Source organism: Balaenoptera acutorostrata, chromosome 7 (genome assembly GCF_949987535.1).
Source record: "Balaenoptera acutorostrata chromosome 7, mBalAcu1.1, whole genome shotgun sequence".
NCBI lineage: Eukaryota > Metazoa > Chordata > Mammalia > Artiodactyla > Balaenopteridae > Balaenoptera > Balaenoptera acutorostrata.
This window is the reverse complement of record NC_080070.1, coordinates 24,461,424-24,483,554: the sequence shown is the minus strand read 5'-3', so window position 1 is coordinate 24,483,554 and position 22,131 is coordinate 24,461,424. Positions and strand designations below refer to the sequence as shown.

Here is a 22,131-nt window from a genome sequence, read left to right as displayed (position 1 = left end):
TATTTTAATATGTATATTTTAAAATTTTACTTACATATTTACAATATATAATGTTCTTATTCTTTGTATAGATATAGGTCTATATTTTTTATTATATTTGGAAAGTTTCCCACCCTTATTTCTTCAAATATGTAGCTAAGACAGCCCTGACCATGTCCACAACTCTAATCAGACTACATTTAGTGTTGTAGTGATTCTTCCAGTATGTGGCATACCTTGTACATAATATCTTCTCAGTAAATATTTGTAGAGCCATACATAGGATATTTCTTTAACGCATTTTATTTTAAAATTTATTTATTTAAAGAGGAAATACAGGCTCATAGTAAATAATTCAAACTAACAAAAATATATATACTGTGAAAAATAAGTCCTTTTTTTCACCACAGTTACCAATGCCCTACCCCTCCCAAGGCAACCACATTTTTATCCTCCCAGAAATTTCTGGGCATGTTCAAGCATGTTCAAAGAATATATGGATATATATTCTTTTAAAATTCTTTTTACCCAAGTGATAGCATACTAGATATACTGTTCTGCATCTTGTTTTAACTTAATACGTCTTGGTAATCATTCCATATCAGTATGTATAAAGCTACCTTATTCTTTCATTGGCTGCAAAACATTACATCAGGACTTCCCTGGTGGCGCAGTAGTTAAGAATCTGCCTGCCAATGCAGGGGACACGGGTTCTATCCCTGTTCCGGGAAGATCCCACATGCTGCGGAGCGACTGAGCTGGAGCGCCACAACTACTGAGCCTGCGCTCTAGAGCCCACGAGCCACAACTAGAGAAAGCCGGCATGCAGTAATGAAGACCCAACGCAGCCAAAAATAAATTTAAAAAAAAATTACATCATATGGGTTATGGTTAGGGTTAAGGTTAGGGTTTGTATTATAATTTAACTGGTGCCCTGTTGATGGATTTTTGTTACTGCAAACAATGTTGCAGTGAATATTCTACTTATTTCACACTAGAACTGTCTACACAAGTAAGTGAGGTACTCTAGCACATGTGGTCATATTGATGTTCTCTGTGTCATTTAAATTTTTGGTTTATGCTACAAACATTGTAAGAGAAATTTCCTATTTTTTGTTACAAGGAAACGAGAAAAAATGTCAAGAACAGAGAGCACTGTGATAAGAAAGCAAAAGTAATAACCTTAAGTGTGTTGGAATGTTTAAATGCCTGGTATTATAGACTTTGCATCAATAAAAAGGAAAAGTTTTCTCTTCTAATGAGCAAGTCTTAAGGAGAAATGAGCTAATGAGATATAAGCTCCTGCTTCTGATGCAACAGCTTTGGGAAAACAATGAGAAGCAGGTTTCCCTCCTGATGATAAGAGAAACACCAGGAGATTTAACCCCAGTCATGTGTGGACTACAGCAGTGTGTGTCTTAGGAGTCTAAAAGACAAGAGAACTAACTTAACCCCTTGGCTTTTTCCTTGAATAAGTGCCAAAGTGAGAGAGCCTGTAGCTGTACAGCCGAAGTCTGAGAGGGATAACTGATGGCTCATCCCTCCTCAACTTCATGCAACCTGAAGAAGTCTTTTTTTTTTTTTTTTTTTTTAAAGGATTTTTCTTATTTATTTATTTATTTATTTATTTATTTTTGGCTGTGTTGGGTCTTCGGTTCGTGCGAGGGCTTTCTCCAGTTGCGGCAAGCGGGGGCCACTCTTCATCGCGGTGCAGGGACCGCTCTTCATCGCGGTGCGCGGGCCTTTCTCTATCGCGGCCCCTCCCGTCGCGGGGCACAGGCTCCAGACGCGCAGGCTCAGCAATTGTGGCTCACGGGCCCAGCCGCTCTGCGGCATGTGGGATCTTCCCAGACCAGGGCTCGAACCCGTGTCCCCTGCATTAGCAGGCAGATTCTCAACCACTGCGCCACCAGGGAAGCCCCTGAAGAAGTCTTTAAGTGAAAGTTTCTTGTCCTGATACTAGGGACAGGCGACTGCAGTGGGAGGGGAGGAGTTGGCGCCACTACAATGGTGTGATAGTAAATGTTTAACAACCAGCTTTCCGAGGGAAAAAAATATATATATAATATGTATAAGTATACATGTTTTGTTTTGTTTTTTAATAAATTTCTTTGTTGATCTTTTGGCTGCATTGGGTTCTCGTTGCTGGGTGCAGGCTTTCTCTAGTTATGGCGAGCAGGGGCTACTCTTCATTGCAGTGCGTGGGCTTCTCATTGCGGTGGCTTCTCTTGTTGCGGAGCACGGGCTCTAGGCACGCGGGCTTCAGTAGTTGTGGCACACGGGCTCAGTAGTTGTGGCTCACGGGCTCTAGAGCACAGGCTCAGTAGTTACGGCACACGGGCTTAGTTGCTCCGCAGCATGTGGGATCTTCCCAGACCAGGGCTCGAACCCGTGTCCCCTGCATTGGCAGTCGGATTCTCAACCACTGCACCACCAGGGAAGTCCAGTATACATGTTTTTTTTCTTAGTAAATTTTACTTTATAAAATTTTACTTAATGAAATTTACTTTATACATAGCACACAATTTACAACTAACAATAGAATATACAATACTCTTTATTGTAATTTTCAGATAGTCAATTGATTTTCATAGAAAGCTTTCATGGATTTTTGTCAAACTTTGTATTCCTAGCCACCTATGTAACTGACAAGCCAGTGCAGTTCTGACATGAATGTTGGCTGATTTTTCCACTTACATTAATGAATAAGGGGAATGTGAAATAAAGTTGCATGTTGGAATTGATCTGTTAATGTTAAAGACAAGCAACTTCTTTACTAATTTAGATAATACCTTTCAAATACTGGAAGATCATTTCCTCAGATTTCTTTTTTTTTTTTTTGGTGCCCACAATATAACAGCTACAGATACACTTTTAATCGGCATCATTGACATTTTCTCTATCACTTTAGACAATCAAAGCAACAATAAATCAAGGCCAAATTTGTAGCATTGGCTGATTTCCATGGTGTAAGTAACTCCCAGCATGGCTGGTCTCAAGACAGTGACCACCATGAATTTTCTGTTCACACTGAGAAGAGAGAGGCAGTGGTAGCACAACATTATGTATCATTTCTACCATGTAGATATAATAGATGCAGATAACCTCAAGGGAATAGAGAGACATGAAATATAGTAAAATAATTAAGAAGTGATGAGTTTGGGCATTTATTACCTTTTTTTTTTTTTTTTTTAAAGGGAACGCTATTTTATTTATTTATTTTTGGCTGTGTTGGGTCTTCGTTTCTGTGCGAGGGCTTTCTCTAGTTGCGGCGAGCAGGGGCCACTCTTCATTGCGGTGCGCGGGCCTCTCACTGTCGCGGCTCTCTTGTTGCGGAGCACAAGCTCCAGACACGTAGGCTCAGTAGTTGTGGCTCACGGGTCTAGATGCTCCGCGGCATGTGGGATCTTCCCAGACCAGGGCTCGAACCCGTGTAACCTGCATTGGCAGGCAGATTCTCAACCACTGCGCCACCAGGGAAGCCCTATTACCTTGTTTTTTTTTTTTTTTTTTTTTTTTTTTAAAGAGTAGCTTTTTTTTTTTTTTTTTTTTTTAATTTTATAGCTACTTTATTTATTTATTTATTTATTTTTGGCTGTGTTGGGTCTTCGGTTCGTGCGAGGGCTTTCTCTAGTTGCGGCAAGTGGGGGCCACTCTTCATCGCGGTGTGGGGACCGCTCTTCATCGCGGTGCGCGGGCCTTTCACTATTGCGGCCCCTCCCGTTGCGGGGCACAGGCTCCAGACGCGCAGGCTCAGTAGTTGTGGCTCACGGGCCCAGCTGCTCCGTGGCATGTGGGATCTTCCCAGACCAGGGCTCGAACCCGTGTCCCCTGCATTAGCAGGCAGATTCTCAACCACTGCGCCACCAGGGAAGCCCTACCTTGTTTTTTATATAACTTACTTAATTGTAAGTTTATATTATTAAAGTTTTAATAATGGCTGTGTTTAACAACTGACTCATTAAAATTCCTAGAGATTTAACAGTTGGTTCTCATGGTCTTTTTTGTGATGCTCCAGCATACACTGTATCACACTTCCTCATTTGCTCAGTTTCCAAATAAATAAACCTTTTTGGTTGGTTAATAGCCTGGTGTTAAAAAAAAGAAAAAAAAAGAAAAGAAAATTATCCCATGCGATGGGAGAGGGAAGATTGGGCTGAACTGCGGGCCCCATCTTGAGCTCTCCTGGCCCAGTGACGGCCTGACATTAGGCAAACAGGTCACATTTACAGAGAAAATTTTTGTGAGAGGCGTCGCCCTGAGTGGGGAGGATTGAAGGCTGTGGGTTTCCCGATAGCCTCCCTTGCTGCTGTGGCAGCTCGCAGTCTGGCCATAACCTTGGGAGAGTTGTTTTCCTCATGTGTGTGGGGAGATTGACTGAAAAATGGAGGAGGCTACATTATTGCTAGTTTGTAGTAAGTAGGAAAGGGGAGAAAAACACCCTGCTCACCCCCAGTCCTTCCTTGCCTCTTCTTTTTTTTTCCCTTTCCTGTTGTTACCCGTCACATTCCCTGATGTCATTCCTGCCATTGTGAGCCGACAGGCCCTTCCCAGCCTGGGGGACAGCCGGTAAGTCAGGAGGGGAGGTGGAGCTGTGGAGGTAGGGGAGTGGTGGTCACACCAGCACCGTGGAGTTGGGCTGGGTCTGAGTGGAGCCCCAGGGATGTTCCCCAGTCCATCCTTCCCAAGAACCAATGAGTAAAATTAGGAGCCTCCCACCTGAGGTCAGGGAACCAGGCCCTGGAGTGGAACTTGGGGTTGAAGATGGCCTCCTTTGTCAACTGATTCATTCTCCAGAATTCAACTTGTTCTCTGACTCGGTGGTGTTTGAAAGCAACTTTATCCAGGTACCCTTGTGCAGCTCAGGGCCAGCTCTCCCTCCCTTTCCAAACCTGTTCCCGGGGATTGGTCCAAAAAATGCCGAGGCCTTTGAAAGCCCTGGGGAGGAGGAAGAAGCCAGGAGAGCCAGAGAAACGAGAGGGTCTGGGTCCCAAGTTCACCTCAGTTTGCGCCTACAGCATCACGGGACTCCCTGCAGGTCAGATGCTTTCTGGAAATAGAGTTACACCTGCAGAAGGAGACAGCAGAACCCACTCTCCAGGCCGGGTTCATAGGCACCCTCCCGGGGCCGCTAGTCCGCACTGGCTGATTAGAGGGGATGAAGGCAGCTGTAGGAATCCCTGCTCTGAAACCCAACCTTCTTTCTGGGATATTATTATACAAATACCCTTGCATGAGACCAAGGTCCCTGGATAAATTAGCCTTGCCCAGATTCTACCATCCCCCAGAAGAGTAGGAATATGACCTTTGGAAGTGAGTGTTTGTGGCCTGGGAAGCATGGAGACACCAGGAGTGCGGGACGGTCATTTCAATCCCTGTGACATCTTACCAAGGTGCTACCCCCTTCCCTCCAGCGGTCTGGCTGGTGACCACCTGTGCTCCGTTGCAGGTATGGCATAACCAGTCAGCAAGCTGTGTGAGAGGCAGGAGATGCAAAGAGAGATCAGACAGTGTCCCTGGACAAGAAGCTTGTGAATTTGTAGGTTTAAAGGACATAGTATAAAATGGGAGCTGTTAAGAAAGCTCTGTGTCGGAGGGTTTGGACCAGCTGAACCCCAAAGCATGAGCAGAGCACTCCTGCAAACTGGGCAGTTGTGGAAGGCTTCCCAGAAGACGGGGTCGTAAGCCATTCTTTGAGGTCTTGCTGAGACTTTGGTAGAAGAGCAGGGGGAGGACCTTCCAGGCAGAGGGACTTCAAGTTCCTGGGTGGAGGCAGGAGGCTGGAATGCACGGGAGGGTCTGCAGTCAGGAATCCATTCGGTGGAGTTGAAGAGTGATGAGGAGTCACAGGAGAGAGGGAGGGAACAAGTGGAGGTGGGTGTTGGCTTAATTTGGAGACCTCTTCACAGAGCAGCGAGCTATTCTCTGACGAGGTCCCCCAAAGGTTCATGGCTCCGGGTGCTCCCTGGTCCCTGCGCTGCCCCAGGGAGCTGCATAGCTGGGCGATCAGCTGGCAGCATGGGAGGCGTGGGGGGGGGGGTGTGTGCTCATGCCTAACACACACTCAGAGGAGAATGAGCAGTACCGTGGGAAATCCAGACTCAAGATATCAAATTCTAGTCATGTCCTTGGGTGTGAGATTATGGCGGCAGGTTTATTCTCCTAATATGTTCTCTTTGGCCTAGTATTAAAACTGTTTAGATTCTCTGGATGGACGCTAGGCGACTCAGGCAGCAAGAGACTCACACTGTGCCAGGGAGGGGGGAAGACTGCCTGCTGAAGCTGGCCCACAGCAGAGCTAAAAGCTGCCTTGAACTGGTCCAGCCCACATAGTTATGCTCTTCCCTCCCTTCCCTCTCCTCAGCATCACGTGACATCACTATCGTCACCGCCAAGAAACATCACCCGCAAACATTTATTTATTACTCTCAGTGTGTGTGGCCCTCTGTGTTTTGTAGCACATATGAATTTCATTCCACAACATGGGCTCCCAGAAATGTTACTTTTTTTTTTTTCAAAAATCAAAATTCACTTTCCTTGGGGCACCATCTATACTCATGCTTGTGGGAACTAACATTTCAGTCATTCCTGGGGCTTTCCCCTGGTCCCCAGTTCCACCACGGGCTGTGAATGGCCCCGATGGTCTTGCAAAGCCTAGGATATTGGGAGAAGGCCCTCTGGGCGTAGGGGTCACTCCTCAGATGTTCCTTACCCTGGTCCCTGTGGTTCCTTAGAGGCCACAGACCTGGTGCTTCTCTGCCCGCCCTGGAGAGTGAGGTAGGGGTGTCTTAGCTGAGACACTGTGCCCCAGTGCCAGGCCTCCATCTCCCTGTCCTGCCACAGCCCCGAGTGCTGCAAGAGAACAGGTCCTTATTACACTCAAGACCTAGCAACAAGCCCGGCACTCCCTCATCTTGGGGGAAGCTCCCCAAACCTCCCTCAAGTTGGGCTGCCTGGGTCTTCTCCGTTCAACAGCTCTTTCCTCACTCTCCTCCCCTTCTGGAACTTTCTTCCCACAATCTCCCTTCCAGACGATTAGAAACCTGTGCTGGGGCTTCCCTGGTGGCGCAGTGGATAGGAGTCTGCCTGCCAATGCAGGGAACACGGGTTCGATCCCTGCTCCGGAAAGATCCCCCATGCCGCGGAGCAACTGGGCCTGTGCTCCACAACTGCCGAGCCTGCGCTCTGGAGCCCGCGAGCCACGACTACTGAAGCCTGCGCACCTAGAGCCCATGCTCCGCAACAAGAGAAGCCACCGCAGTGAGAAGCCCGCGCACCGCAACGAAGAGTAGCCCCTGCTCGCCACAACTAGACAAGAGCCCACATGCAGCAATGGGGACCCAACACAGCCAATAAATAAATGAGTGAATGAAGAAAGAGAGAGAGAGAAAGGAAGGAAGGAAGGAAGGAAGGAAGGAAGGAAGGAAGGAAGGAAGGAAGGAAGGAAGGAAGAAAAAGAAAGGAAGAAAGAGAGAAAGAAAAAGGAAGGAAGGAAGGAAGAAAGTAAGAAGAAAGGAAGAAAGAAACCTGTGCTGGCTTCTTACTAGTGCATCCTTTTAAAATTAGTAATGCAAAGGACACGAAGAAGGGCAGCACAGCGTTCCCGTTGCCAATGAACTTAAGTCTCTCTGGGGAGACCCACAGGAAGGATAGATTCAGGTCATGACCCAGTCCAGTGTGCCACACACGTGCAAGAAGCACAGGTGTTCTAAGCCTGTCGCCAAGTTGAAGAGCTGTTTTCTAGCATCTGTAACCTTCCACCCCTGTCTTCTGCTTCTCTCTGACCCATGTGCCTGGGGCTGATTTCTAGGTCACTAAGCCCGGGAACTGGATGGATGTCTGTGAAGGGTCTACCACTGTGATCCTCGGGGTGACCTCCTCGGTGCCCTCCTTGCCACTCCCCAACGTCCTCCTGATGGCCAATGTCACCTGGCCCCAGGGTCAGTTTTCCACCTGGAGCACACCTGGTAGTGCCCCAGTCATCACCCTCAGCAGGTAAAGAAAGGCTTGAGGGAAGGGCCGGAAGGGGCGGGATGAATGACTGCATTGTTTTGCAGCTGGACTTTACTTATTTATTTTTTTATTTTGTTGCCTTTGTGTTTTTTTTTTTTTTTTAGCAACATAGTTTTCTTTTTTTAATTGGAGTAAAATTGCTTTACAATGTTGTGTTAGTTTTTGCTGGACTTTAGCTGAGAAGAAAGGACAGTGTTCTTTAGCTGATGAACTATATAGACTTCATTCATTCATTTAACAAGTATTTACTTAGTATCTATGTGTACCAAGCGCTGTGCTTGGCGCTGTGGTAGAGCACCAGTCCCTGTCTCGGCCTAGTTTTTGAGAATCTTGGCTTCCTTTTGCTTATTTTTTTTTGTCAATATCGACCTAGAGGTTTTCAAAAAGAAAGGTGAGCGATATGATAGTCAAATAGGATTATGAGGTGTTGAGATTGAAAAAAAAATACTGGATGTATAGGAGACCTCTGTCCATTTTCTTAATCTTTCAGCACAGTTAATCAGGATCTAGGGAGGAGGAGACCTGAAAATAGAGCCAGAAAACCTTAGTTCCATTTCCTATTTAAGAAGATCTAAACTTGGGTAAATCACTTAGCTTCTCTGAGCCACAGTTTCAAATTCTGTAAAATGGAATTGATACTACTTATCTTTCCTTCATCAAAGGGTTGTTGTGAGGACTAAACGAGATATTATACATCGACTCTCAGCCATTGTTATTGGTGTGGGCAGATTCTTTAATAACTAAGGCCCTGGAAATCAGAGAAGAGTCGGTCTTAGTGATCATTCCCATTCTCAGACCACGAGCTTTCTCCCTTGGGTGTCCCCCAAGCAGAGGTGAGCACCTAGTGAGGTTGACCCAAGCTCTAGGAAGGCACCAGCTTGGTTGATTAAAATCACTGATGCCTCTGCCATGGGAATTTCCTGATTGTGTCCAGGATTCTCCCACTGAAGTACGTGGAGCTACGAATCTGCGACCGGCTCCAACGCATCCTGAGGGTTAGGACAGTGACTGAAAAGATCTACTACCTGAGGCTCCACGAAAAACACCCAGAGGCTGTGTTTCAATTCTGGATCCGCTTGGTGAAAATTCTGCGGAGAGGTCTGTCTATCACCACAAAAGACCCGAGAATCCAGTTCTCTCACTGCCTGGTGCCCAAGTTGCCCTGCAGCTCCACCGAAACAGTAAGTTTCACCAAGATCCTGCCAAGAGATCCATAGGGTCAGCTGGGAATCGGAAACATATCACCTCCTGAGAATTGATGGGTATTACAGTCTAGTGTTGTGTGGGGATGAGCAGACTTCTTTTTCAAGGGTCAATGATACGCACACACCAAATTGAGGTCTACAGACATAAAAAGTAAATTAACTTTGTTTTCCAAAAACAGAGCTATAAAGTACTTCACTCACTTAAAAATTGTTTGCTGTTTTTTGCTGGTTTTTTTTTTTTTCAGTGTTATAAAGGAATAATGCTCACTGAAGAAAATCAGAAAATTACAGAAAAATCACCCCTGCTTCTCTCCAGCCCCAAGCAATCACTTGGAACATTTTGGCATATTTCCTTCTATTCTTTCATCTTAATTTTCAATTTATATATTTGAGGACATTAAATATATATACATTTCTGAATGTTGCTTTTTTTTCCAATTTAGATTATATCATAAGCATTTTCCCATTTCTTTTAGAAGCCCTTTATATACATCATTTTGGTAATTTCATGCTATTCAGTTGTATGAATGGGTTAAAATTTACTTCACCATTCCCCTAGTATCATTCATTCAGAGTTGTTTAACATTCAGAGTTGTTTCTGACTTTTCATGATTGTAACTGATGCTACAACAAGCATTTATGTATCGTCCACATTTCTGATTGTTTTCTCACAATTGATTTTTAGAAGCAGAATTCAAAGGGTACAGGCATTTTTAAGACTCTTGATACATACATACTGCCAGATTATTTCCAGAAAGTTCATACCAAATTGTACTCTCTCCAATAATATGAGTGACTATGTCACTGTATCCTTATCACAATTGAGAAGTATAAATTTTAATTTTCTAGTATGATAGGCTGAAAAAAAGTGGATTCTCTGATTTTTCAATGAATTTGAACACTGACCTTTTCTTTTTTGCATTGGCTCTTGTGTTCTTTGGCCAGTTTTCTATTGGCAGCTTTGCATTTTTCTAAATTGATTTGTAAACCAGAGCTTTTTATATATCAGGATTTTTAAGCCTTTAATCTCACGTTTTTGCAAATATTTCCCCTAAGGATTTGCTTTTCCCTTTTAGTTTATTTAAGGATTTCTTTTCTTTTCTTTTGACCCATAGAAGGCTTTCCCAGTACCTGCTTAGGGTAGAAGGTCAGGAAGGAAAAGCTTGATAGATTGGATAGCCTTAAACCTTCCGATTTCAGGATGGAAACACTTTACTCGTCTCATGTAAGTGGCATACTTTAGGCACTCTATCTCTGACTTCGAAAGTCAGCTCTCCTGCTCTGGTTCACAAGGTTCAGAGCCTGTGCTCTGGGCAGATGGCCACAGCAGCCCATCAGGGAGAGGAGGTGATCCTGCTAGGGCCCCATTTTTGGTCTGATGATTCGAGGGCTTGATGTTGAAGGAGCAGGTTCCCAGGACTAGGCTGGCAGACACAAGTGAGTTCCTTCAAGGTTATGGCCCGAGGAAGCCAAGGGCTATCAGGGAGCAGACCTGGCCATCTGACTGCACGTTTCTCCATCCAGTCTGGAAGCAGCCTCCTGTCATCCTGCCAGTCCAGTGAAAGCTCCATGAAAGCTCTTGGCAGCCGAGCAGACCAGTGACTGTTTCTCGAATCTCTCAGGAAGGTCCCAGCTCACAGCAGACAGGTGGGTCCTCCGTGCAGGCAGCGCCGACATCCCTTCCCGCAGCACAGAGCCATGGCGCGGGGAGGGGTGAGGGGTGAGGGGCGGGGGGCGGGGGCGGGGCGGCGGTCAGTGACACCCTCTGCCTACCCATCTCAGTTCCTTCTTTTCACTTTAGACCTTTGCATGTGACGTGTCCCCTTAATTTTATTATAAGCCTGTCCTTGGGAGCAGGGTCAGTGGCTGATTGATCTGAATAATCCCTAGGTAAACCCCAGTGTTTTCATATGGAAGGTGTTCAGTAAAAGGAGTGAGGCATGAATAAATTAATTCAAAGAAGGGCAATAAAGCAGGCTCATGGAGTTATATATTGACTATCTCCAGTCCCAACTCTCAAGGGTCCCTTGGGTAAGACAATCCCAAGGCCTCCTTGCCTCACTGTCTATTCTGTAAAATGGACAGAATAGACATTAACCCACATGGGAGACCACTGCTGGCTCCGAAGTTTTACTAATCTACTAAGTCATTGTGTTAGGTTCTTTCTGTAACAAGAGATAGAAAACCAAAGCAAGATTGTTCAATCGATACATTGAAGAAGTACAACTTGTAGGGTATCATCAAAATGCAAAATTTTTTCCTTTCCTTTATAATTTTTTCAGCGGGAGAAGTTGTCTTCTTGCCCCTGGATAAAAGCTGGTCTCTGGGCAGGCCCCATAGCATATATGGGCTCCCTCTTAGAATATAAAAGAGTTCTTTGGTCCCTTTAAAGTGCAAAAGCAGCATCAGTTCTGAAATTAAAACATCCAGTGCCTGAAAATTATCAAAACTCTAAAGTGGTCACATCACCCCCCTTCAGTCAGCTTGGCCTCATATTAAGATGGCCCTTCATTATGGGGACTGGACTGTCACTCCTCTCCTTCTGTTTCCTGATTTTAAAGCTGGCTTTTTCTCTCAGGAGCTTTCTTGGGTTCCTTGAAGTCCTCACCCCAATGCAAGACCCCCGCTCAGGCCCTGGCTCTGCAGGCGTCCATGCACTCAGGCACTCGCTGTCAGAGTCCCCTCACCTTTAAGGGAGTCCTTGCGGTAGGGTCTACAGCGGCTCCAGGCGGGCTCTTTCTCTCCGGTACAGTTGACATCTTGTCCTCAGGAAATGTCCTCTCAGACTTTGACCGGCTACTGGAGGGAGGACTGTGCCTCCTGGACACAGAAGCAACTCCTCTTCACTCTGTCATCAAAGAAACCTGCTCTTCTGGTTCTGCCACCCTCCATGTTTCCTGGGTGGGAGTTGTGCCCCGCCACCTACTGGGTCTCCCAGACCCCAGGGGCCACTGCTCAAGGTCTCTGGGTGTTCCCAGGAAGCCTCTGTTGTTCAGCTGGAGGGGAACGAAGGAGCAGCTCTATACAAAGGACTCTCCACACATCCTCTCTCTCAGTGCTTTCATAGCCTTGCTCTGGGGCAGGGTCCCAGCTGTGGTCATGCTGGGTCAGTTCTCCCAGGTCATGGTGCGCCTTTATATGTACTTTCCAGTCTTTTTTTTTTTTTCCACTTCAAGATAGTATTCTTTTTTTTTTTTTTTTTTTTTTTTTAATGAATTGCATTTTATTTATTTATTTTTTCTTTATGGCTGTGTTGGGTCTTCGTTTCTGTGCGAGGGCCTTCTCTAGTTGTGGCAAGCGGGGGCCACTCTTCATCGCGGTGCGCGGGCCTCTCACTATCGCAGCCTCTCTTGTTGCGGAGCACAGGCTCCAGACGCGCAGGCTCAGTAATTGTGGCTCACAGGCCCAGCCGCTCCGTGGCATGTGGGATCTTCCCAGACCAGGGCTCGAACCCGCGTCCCCTGCATTGGCAGGCGGATTCTCAACCACTGCGCCACCAGGGAAGCCCCAAGATAGTATTCTTGAATTAGAATGTAAGATTTTCCTCTTTGGGTACTCTTACTATTTGTATGTTGGATCATCTTTGCGTATCTAATTACCTGCCACTTTCTCTTTTTTATTCTTGAAACTCTCCTGCTTTTACCCTTCTGTTTCTCTTAAGGCATTATCTGCTTTGTTTGTTTGTTTTTCTGTTCTTTCTGGCTTTAGGCTTCTTTTTGGAAGTAATTTTTATTTCTTTAGAAATGTCTAATTCTTTTCTCAGTTTTATCACCGCATTTATAAATCTTTTATTTATATTTTTTTATTTTTATTTTTTAGGCTGCACCACACAGCTTGTGGGATCTTAGTTCCCCAACCAGGGATTGAACCCGGCCCTCGGCAGTGAGAACACAGAGTCCTAAACACTGGACCGCCAGGGAATTCCTATAAATCTTTTAAAGTCTGACTTAGTTTTTCTTTCATATGTTCTGTCATTGTCTTAACTTCTTTTAGCTCATTTTGAAATGCTAGGTTGCACTTTCCATTTGTTTTGCAGGCACATCTTTTTAGTGTGCATCCATCGTCTGTAAGGATTTATGATGCTTCATAGCTTCTTTTCTTTTCTTTTTTTTTTTTTTAATTTTTGGCCGCCTTGGGCGGCATGCAGGATCTTAGTTCCCAACCAGGGATCGAACCCGCACCCTGCTGCATTGGCAGGCAGAGTCTTAACCACTGGACCGCCGGGGAAGCCCCAACCTCTTTCTTCCTTATATAATTTTGTGTTGCCTTGGATTATGATCTCTGATGTGAACGGTTTTCCTGAACCTTTGCGGGTGAGGGGCTGGTCAAGGCAGCTTTCTGGTTTGGGCTCCAGAGCTCCCTCTTGTGTCATTTTTGTGAAGTGTTTATGGCCTTGTATTTTTTAGGATTCCAGGGCTGTGTTCCTCTCTCCTATCTTTCCCTGACCTCTCTCTTTCCTTTGCTTTTATTGTTCCTGTCCTACTCAGTTTGGGTTCCATTTCCAGTGGTTTTTCCTTGTTTGAGGGCGCGTCCTGCAAGGGAGAGTGTTCTGGTGGTTTTGAGAGTTCTTAAGGCACATACTTCACCAGCCTCTTCGGGCTGTACCACGGACCCCTTGCACTTACTTCCAGTTTCCTTCTTCTCAAATTGGCTGGCTGCGCTTTCCACCGAGAAGCTGCGGCAGATGTAGGAGCTCTCCTGTTTACAGGCACATCAGATGCCCTGTTGCTGCTCTCTGCTTCCTCTCACACAGATACTGATACCCTGTGGGCCTTGCAGCTGTCTGTAGCTGTAATATTTTATCTGAGCTGTTCTCAAACAGGCCTTTATCCGTGGGACTCATGTTGGCCTAAATTGGAGGGGCAGGGGTTAACCCCAAAGAGCCATTGTAAGTTTGATTCCATATCAGAGATATTACTGGCTCAGGAGAAAAAAAAAATTTTTTTTTAATGTAAAATTTATTTATTTATTTATTTTTGGCTGTATTGGGTCTTCGTTGCTGTGCACGGGTTTCTCCAGTTGTGGAGAGCAGGGGTTACTCTTCGCTGCGGTGCGCGGGCTTCTCATTGCAGTGGCTTCTCTTGTTGCCGAGCACGGGCTCTAGGCATGCAGCCTTTAGTAGTTGTGGCACACGGGCTCGGTAGTTGTGGCTCGCCGGCTCTAGCGCGCAGGCTCAGTAGTTGTGGCGCACGGGCTTAGTTGCTCCGCGGCATGTGGGATCTTCCCAGACCAGTGCTCGAACCCGTGTCCCCTGCATTGGCAGGCGGATTCTTAAGCACTGCGCCACCAGGTAAGTCCAAAAGTTTTTATATTAGTTTCTCAGCTTGGAAGTTCTTGTACCATATGTCGTTTCAGACCTCAAACCAGTATTGGGACAGTCCCAAAGATAAGAATTTTCAGCAGAGACTTTTGTTTTGACCCAGAATCCAAGTTGATATAGATGAGCTTGTGGCACTGGACGGATTTCTTTCTGGTGTCCCTTTTTGCCGAGAAGGTGGCTTTGAAAGTCCTGGACTTATGTAAATGCCTCAGTTAATGCCCTACCTAGCTCAGGCCCAAGACTTTATCTCCTGTGTCACGTGGCCATAAAAACCCAAGGCCTGGGTCACCAAGACTGGCCAGTCCCTAAGGCAGCCCCACTTTAGTTCATACTTCACTGATCTTTAATTTTGGTCCCTGGGATTTTTACTTTACTTTCTGTGAGTTTAACAATGCATTTAAAATTGTGTAGATTATATTTTATCCAGCATTTCTAGGTGTTTTGTGGCAAAGACATTTTTAGATTATTAGGCCATATTGCTGGTCTCTGGCTAAATAACCCTAAAATTAATTTCATTGGAAAAAAAAAAAAAAACTCACTGTACTTATCTCTGAATAGTAAGTGTGAGTGATTTTTATATTCTTTTGGGTGCTTTTTTATAGGTTTTTTTTTTTCATTTAAAATAAGCACGTATTTCACTTGAAATCAAAATTTTAAAAAATTTTAGCCCAAAAAAAAAAAAAAAAATTTTAGCCCAATGTGTGTTTTTCTAGACACACAAGTGGTTGTGATTTTTTTTTTTCAGTTGTTATTGTTTTGGAGAACTGTCTGAGGTTTTCTTTGCACTTATGCTGATACCTGGCAGGCTATAGTGGGCATCAGGCAGACCCCAGTGGGTTCAGGTCTTGCCTTTGACTCATAACATGTTACATTCTCAACACATAAAAGCAAGGCTTAAGATTTGGAGGGGTATCTGTTCCACTTCAGCAGAGATGCCTTCGCTCCAGCCTCCCTCCCGCTTGGCTTTCTCTGCTCAGGTTGCTCATTTCCATATTTAGATCTAGGTTCAAGGCACTCATGCTGGAAAAGACGTAATTTAAAAAGTTTTAAAATTAGATTCTTAACAATGCTTTCTTTTTCTTCTATTGCTTTCAATGACCCCGACCTCCTGGGCTACTCCAGAAACACCGATACCACCGCTGAAATAGACAACTTCAACTGCTACGACAAGACACCCTCTCCAGTGGCATCCCCTGTCAATTCGAATATACCCATGAGAGCCACCTTGAGCCACAGTCTCTGGGAACAAGAGAATCCAGAGGAGCACTTCCTGCAGGCTCCTGTAGCCAGTTCCCTAGGAGAGAACTTCCTGGGACCCTAACACCTAGCCAAGACAGGGTCATCTTCCCAGGCTTCATTCAGTCCACTTGCTACAACCTTCTATAATGCTCTTTTCCTATTGTGGCCCAGATGACCATGGGAGAGGTAAGATGGTGTTTATAACAAGGTGCTTTGGTACTTCCACCAATAAACCTCCAAGTGAGTCCCTAATTGCTGTAGGTTGTGCTATGGGGGGTGGAGGTGGGGAGGGGCTGGAGAAGGACTAATTAGGAGCAATAGCTCACTCCTTGGGGAAATAAATGGAAAAAACATTCTGTTAGCTCAGTTGAAACCCCCAAACAGCCAAGCAAAGCCAAGAAAGCCAGTCCGGAGGAAAGGACCTGGGGAGAAATCCAACTTCCTCTTACAAAGGGATAGGGGGAAACAGAGATAGGGCTGCTACAAGCCCAAAGTGAAAGAATCCTGAGAATGATGGCGATCAACTAGAAGATGTTTTTGTGTTGCCCCACTTACCTCAAACAAGAACGTGAGTCTTCCTGCCCCATTCCCTGTGTTAATGTAAAACTATGAAAGCTCATCCTGGCCATGCAATCTTTGGTTGCTAATGAAGATGGGGCTTCTGTCAAGAAAGATGGTGACCACCCATCACTGGAAGTCCTAATTGATTGACTCTTCCAACCCAGGGCCTAATGAAACCCAAGTGGAAGACACAGTGTCTGTGTATATCAGGGATAGAACAGGACCCTTGACCAACCTCTGGACAAATGGGGAATACTGACTTGAGAAATACTACCACAACGTTCAGTAGGCATTTATCAAGCTCCTGCTAGGTGCCAGACACTGCACTAGTTGCTGGGTATATTAGAGAGAACAAGACAGATGGACATGATACTTGCCTTTAGGGAGCATATGGGAGAGATACTGAGCCCTGTTTTGGAGACACAGGGAAGCCATTTAGGTTGACATGATGTTTGAGCCACCTGGTCTGCAAATCAAGGCTGGAGGACCTGCTTCCCTATAGTTCACACGTGGGTAATACAGTGATGGAAGGAGAAAGAACATGACTGCCCTCCCCTTGTGCATGCTCAGTTGGGCTGAGTGGTAAATCCTAGCTAGACTGGGTCACAAAAGACTCTGAGCTGAGAGGATGCCTAGTGTTTGTTGATTTCTTCCTGCCTCCCGTAAAAATTAAAACAACAAATTTCCTTTCAGCATGTTACAATCAAACAAGCTGAGCATTGTTGCTGCTGGTGAGGGACATCTAGAAGCAGAACTTAGAAAAGACGAATGTGAAGGGTGTCCACCCTTCCCAATTTATGCCTGTTGTTCTAGTATCATTATTAATGTGTACGCATTCCACTCTCAAAAGTATCCCTAATATGGTATGTTTACAAACATTTAGGAGATCTCCATCCTCATTTCTATTGCCTTGGTTTAAGCCTCCATCAGCTCTCACCTAGATTATTGTGGTAACCCCAATTGGTCTCCCAGATTCTGTCATCATTGTAACAATAATAGCTAATTTCATTAGAAACTTACTATATGCCAAACACTATGCTAAGACTTTACAAAGATCACTTAAGCGACACACTCATTAGGAGGTAGATACTCTATGATCACATTTTACAGATGATGAGCCCGAGCCACAGAAAGGTTCAAGAACTTGCTTAAGGTCATATAGGGAGCGAGTAGCAGAATCAGGATCTGAACCCAGTCCGTCTAACTCTGAAGTTCATACTCTTATGAATTCGATTTATTCCCAATCCATTTCCCATCTATACTTCTAAAAATCCATCTTTCTGAAACATAAATCCATCACTTCACCCTTGATAAAAGCAAACTCTTTGATACAAAATGACCAAGCCTATCTCTCCAGCCTCTCCACTGGCCACTGCTCCCCTTGAACCTCATGCTTCCACCATGCCAAATTTCTTGTGGTTTCCATAATACACCATGTGTTTAGATAGTGCAAGGATGTTGCACATCCTTCACTCTATTCAAATACCTGTCCTTGCATTTTCTACCTGTTGCTCTCATGATACTTGTCCTTATTGATGGAGTTTTTCTATGCTACCATTGTGCCCTGCGTGTGCCCATTTTACAGCATTTCTCACACCCCTGTAGTTGCTTACCTGTCTGTTTCCTTGGTGAGACTATGAGAAGAGATACCATTTTATATTAAAGTTTTCTGATTGCCAGTAAGAGAAGCTGACTCTGATTTAAACCAAAAGGAATTTATTGGAAAAATATGAGTTGGCTCACGGCATCAAAGGGACAGCTGAAAAGTCAGTCCTGGAACCCACTGATACCAGAACAGCTCTGGGGATTCAGGTAAGGATGGCTAATTGAACATTTCGTCAAATGCTGCAGCAGGCTGGATGGTTTCCCCAAAGGAAACTGAGGGCTGTTACAAAAGAACAATTAGGGGAATGGATGTCTGGTGGCTGATAATAACAAATGTCCACCACAGTCTGACTTTGTGTTCAGAGAGACACTCTGCCATGGCCTCAAGCATCTCTGTATATCCTTGCTGAGGAAGCCAGATTTCAAGGCCTAACTGTCCTCTGACCTTGAGCCATTTGTGTAGCTAATCACATAGGCAGTTAAATAGATCAAGGAGACTAACACATGACTACCTTATGATGACTTGCTCTTGGAGAAGGACACTGGTTTGGTTACTGTTTACTTACTGTTTGCTGAGCCCTTAGACCTGGGTTCCTCAGCTGCAATGCAATCCACTGCAGGCATAGCCCTCACCTGGGCTCATCACGTTGCCCTGTGGGGATTGGGGGCCTGGCACTGCCATGCTGATGCTCCTGCTGTTTGCTGTGCTGTTATAACAAACTGTCTTGCTTTGATCCATTGACTCCTTTTTTTTTTTTTGGCTGCATTGGGTCTTTGTTGCTGCACGTGGGCTTTCTCTAGTTGTGGCGAGCGGGGGCTGGCTACTCTTCGTTGCGGTGCACAGGCTTCTCATTGCGGTGGCTTCTCTTGTTGTGGAGCACAGGCTCTAGGTGAGCAGGCTTCAGTAGTTGCAGCACGCGGGCTCAGTAGTTGTGGCATGCGGGCCCTAGAGCCACAGGCTTCAGAGTTGTGGCACGTGGGCTCAGTAATTGTGGCTCACGGGCTCTAGAGCGCAGGCTCAGTAATTGTGGCACACAGGCTTGGTTGCTGTGCAGCATGTGGGATCTTCCCGGACCAGGGATCGAACCTGTGTCACCTGCATTAGAAGGCGGATTCTTAACCACTGCGCCACCAGGGAAGTCCCGATCTATTGACTCTTGCTGTCTACTCTGGGCAACTTTGGGCTTTTGGTAAGTCCATCTGATTGCTTCCTTAGTCGTTTTCTTTGGAGTCATTTTTTGTCTGTGACTATTCATAATACTATGTACATTGAGATAGAATATAGATTTAATCAAAGATAGCAAGAACTGTATTTGGAGGATGGGTGAAAGGCAATTGTGTGGAGGTTGGGGGAAAGGTGTGGGAGAGGAGGGAGGTGATAAAGAATACATCTTCATCTTTTATAGTTGGAAATCAGTAGCTAATACCCAAAACTGAAAAATCAAGAAGTAACAATGTAAGTGTGTTTTTGAGAGATCCAAGGATAACTATTCAAAGAAATATCTAAAAGAGTTTAGTTATTTCTGAGAAATGAATGAGGTAATGGAGGGTATGTGGACAAGTGACTGCTATTTTTTTTTTTTTTTTTGGCTGCGTGACATGTGGGATCTTAGTTCCCCCACCAGGGTTCGAACCCACACCCCTGCAGTGGAAGTGTGGAGTCTTAACCACTGGACTGCCAAGGAAGTCCTGTGACTGCTATTTTTGATAACAGGCCTTGATTTGACTTTGTATACCATGTTCATGTAAAATGCTGATGAAAATAATTTAAAAATTAAGATAAAATAGAGGGCTTCCCTGGTGGCGCAGTGGTTGAGAGTCTGCCTGCTAATGCAGGGGACACGGGTTCGAGCCCTGGTCTGGGAAGATCCCACATGCCACGGAGCAGCTGGGCCCGTGAGCCACAACTACTGAGCCTGCGCGTCTGGAGCCTGTGCCCCGCAACGGGAGGGGCCGCGATGGTGAGAGGCCCGCGCACCGCGATGAAGAGCGGTCCCTGCACCGCGATGAAGAGTGGCCCCCACTTGCCGTAACTAGAGAAAGCCCTCGCACGAACCGAAGACCCAACACAGCCAAAAATAAAGAAATAAATAAATAAAGTAGCTATAAAATTAAAAAAAAAAAAAAAAAGATAAAATAGAAATTATGCAGGAGAAACTTGCATCTTGCTATGCAGTTTATGAACAGAAATATTGGCTGTACAGCTGAGGTCCCTCTGTCACCCTCCTCAGTTAATCAGTTAGGTCCTCAGTTCCTTGAACCCCAGAGGTGATGATTATTATCCTGAATTTGCTGCTTATAATTTACAATTTTAAAAAATGTATGTATATATATATATCCCTTTAGAAGGCTCCCTGCCCTTGTGTAATACCCCTAATCCTCCCTCCCCTTGAGTGTAGGCTGGATTTAGTGACTTGCTTCTAATGAATAGCAAGTCACTTTCAAGTGGCTTGGATTATAAGTCTGTGCTTCCATTTTGCTGGCATTCTCTCTCTGGCTGTTCTCATATGCTTGGTCCAATAGGGAAGGCCACCTGGCCAGGAAACAAAGGTAGCCCCCAACTAACAGCCAGCGAAGAATTGAGGCCCTCAGGCCAGCAGATGGTAAAAAATTGGATCCTGTCAACATCACGGGGTGAGCTTGGAAGTGGATCTTGCTCTAGTTGAACTGTAGGGTGATGGTGATCCTGGTCAATACTTTGATTACAGTCTCATGAGAGACCCTGGGCCATCACCTTGATTGCAGCCTCATAAGAGATCCGGAAGCAGAGACCCCAACTAAGCCATGCCTGGATTCCTGTCCCATGGAAGCTGTGAGATAATAAATGTGTGTTTTGGGGATAAACATATGAAGTTTTGGGAGTAATCTATTATGCAGCAATAGATAACAGATATGTATATCTATATATATCATTATGTATCTCTATATCTGTCCATATATTATATCTGTATATCTATCTACCTACCTACCTACTTACCTACCACCTACCTATCTTTGAGTGGTTTGTAGGTGGTTTTACCCACGTGCATGTTTCAGATAGGGATAAAATGTTTAGACAGATGATGTTATATTCTGTATGTTCCTCTGAAACAGTTTTTTTACTCAACGTTGAATCTGAGGCATTCCATTTTGACTGGCAGACTACACAGTAGCCTTTTGGGTGCCCCCACTGGTGTTAACTCAGAGTCCCCATGGTCCCTGAATGTTTGTGCATTTCCCTTTTACGAGGGCACATTATCCTTGTCAGTGGCTTAAAGTCTCTTTGGGGATGCCCAGGAGAAAGATTCATAGTAGGTGCTCTATGGTGTTTATAACAGGGTCCTTGGTTAAGGGTTCTGGCCTTCCCTTCATTTGAGGAGCTCTGGGTCTGAGTATTGACTGAGGCTTGAAAAGTGGTGAGCAGCCATGATTCTGTAACCATATTCCTCAGAGCTAGCTGTCATCATTCTTTTGATGACGCAAATGACCTTAGTCACTGCCTATCAATTTTATTCTCAGAGAACTTAAGTCAGCCCTGATTTTTTTAGTTGTCAACAACCAAGTCTCACTAGTTCAGGCATAAAATGAACATTGGACAGGCTATCCAATAGCTGACACACTCTGCAGAAAGGTAAGAGAGAAATGGCTGGAAGGCTTATGCAGCCAGGACAAAGAACGATGGCCCAGCCACAGCAGGACTACTCCAACAAAGACCCCACTCCCCACTCTTGCACATACACTACAGCCCCGACCAGTGACCCTGGGCCAGGAGTCTTCTAAAATCAGACACTTCTGCTGCCACCTGGCCCCGAAAACGAGACTCTGTGCAGTGCTGACTTCCTTATGTTCTCACTTCCAAGCAAGCGAGTCTGCTTGAGAGAACCCAGGTTGCAGGATGTACCTGAGCTGAAACAGAGTCTAGCTAAGTAAGGTCTGGCTTCCTCCCAGGCGAAGTAAAACTCACAAAGTGTAAATCCCCAACTAGAAGTACCAGCAGCCAGAAGCCATGAAAAATGTCACCAAAGCACCCTTAATTAACTAACTACAGACCCAGATCTCAAAAGGTCAAACCATTCTCAGCTCTGATTACCAAGCCTGACTATGCTTCTGCTCCTGGAGTGCTCCCCAGAATCCTCTTTTCTCCACCGAGATCTCCACTGGAGCCCGTTTACTGGCTTGCAGAGAGCCTATTAAACATTCTAATGCTTTCTCAAAACCTTGGAGATGTAC

At 45.2% G+C, this 22,131-nt stretch overlaps 1 protein-coding gene across 1 annotated transcript; it reads left to right on the top strand.

Moving 5' to 3' along the window:
- Positions 1 to 4,508: 4,508 nt before the first annotated feature.
- GARIN1A (golgi associated RAB2 interactor 1A) lies at positions 4,509 to 15,995 on the top strand. Its single transcript, XM_007198519.3, is given in 6 exon segments — positions 4,509 to 4,548; positions 7,790 to 7,974; positions 8,927 to 9,173; positions 10,722 to 10,772; positions 10,774 to 10,844; positions 15,640 to 15,995. Coding segments are annotated over 5 exon segments (732 nt in total). The 5' UTR covers positions 4,509 to 4,548; positions 7,790 to 7,810; the 3' UTR covers positions 15,839 to 15,995.
- Positions 15,996 to 22,131: the final 6,136 nt, after the last annotated feature.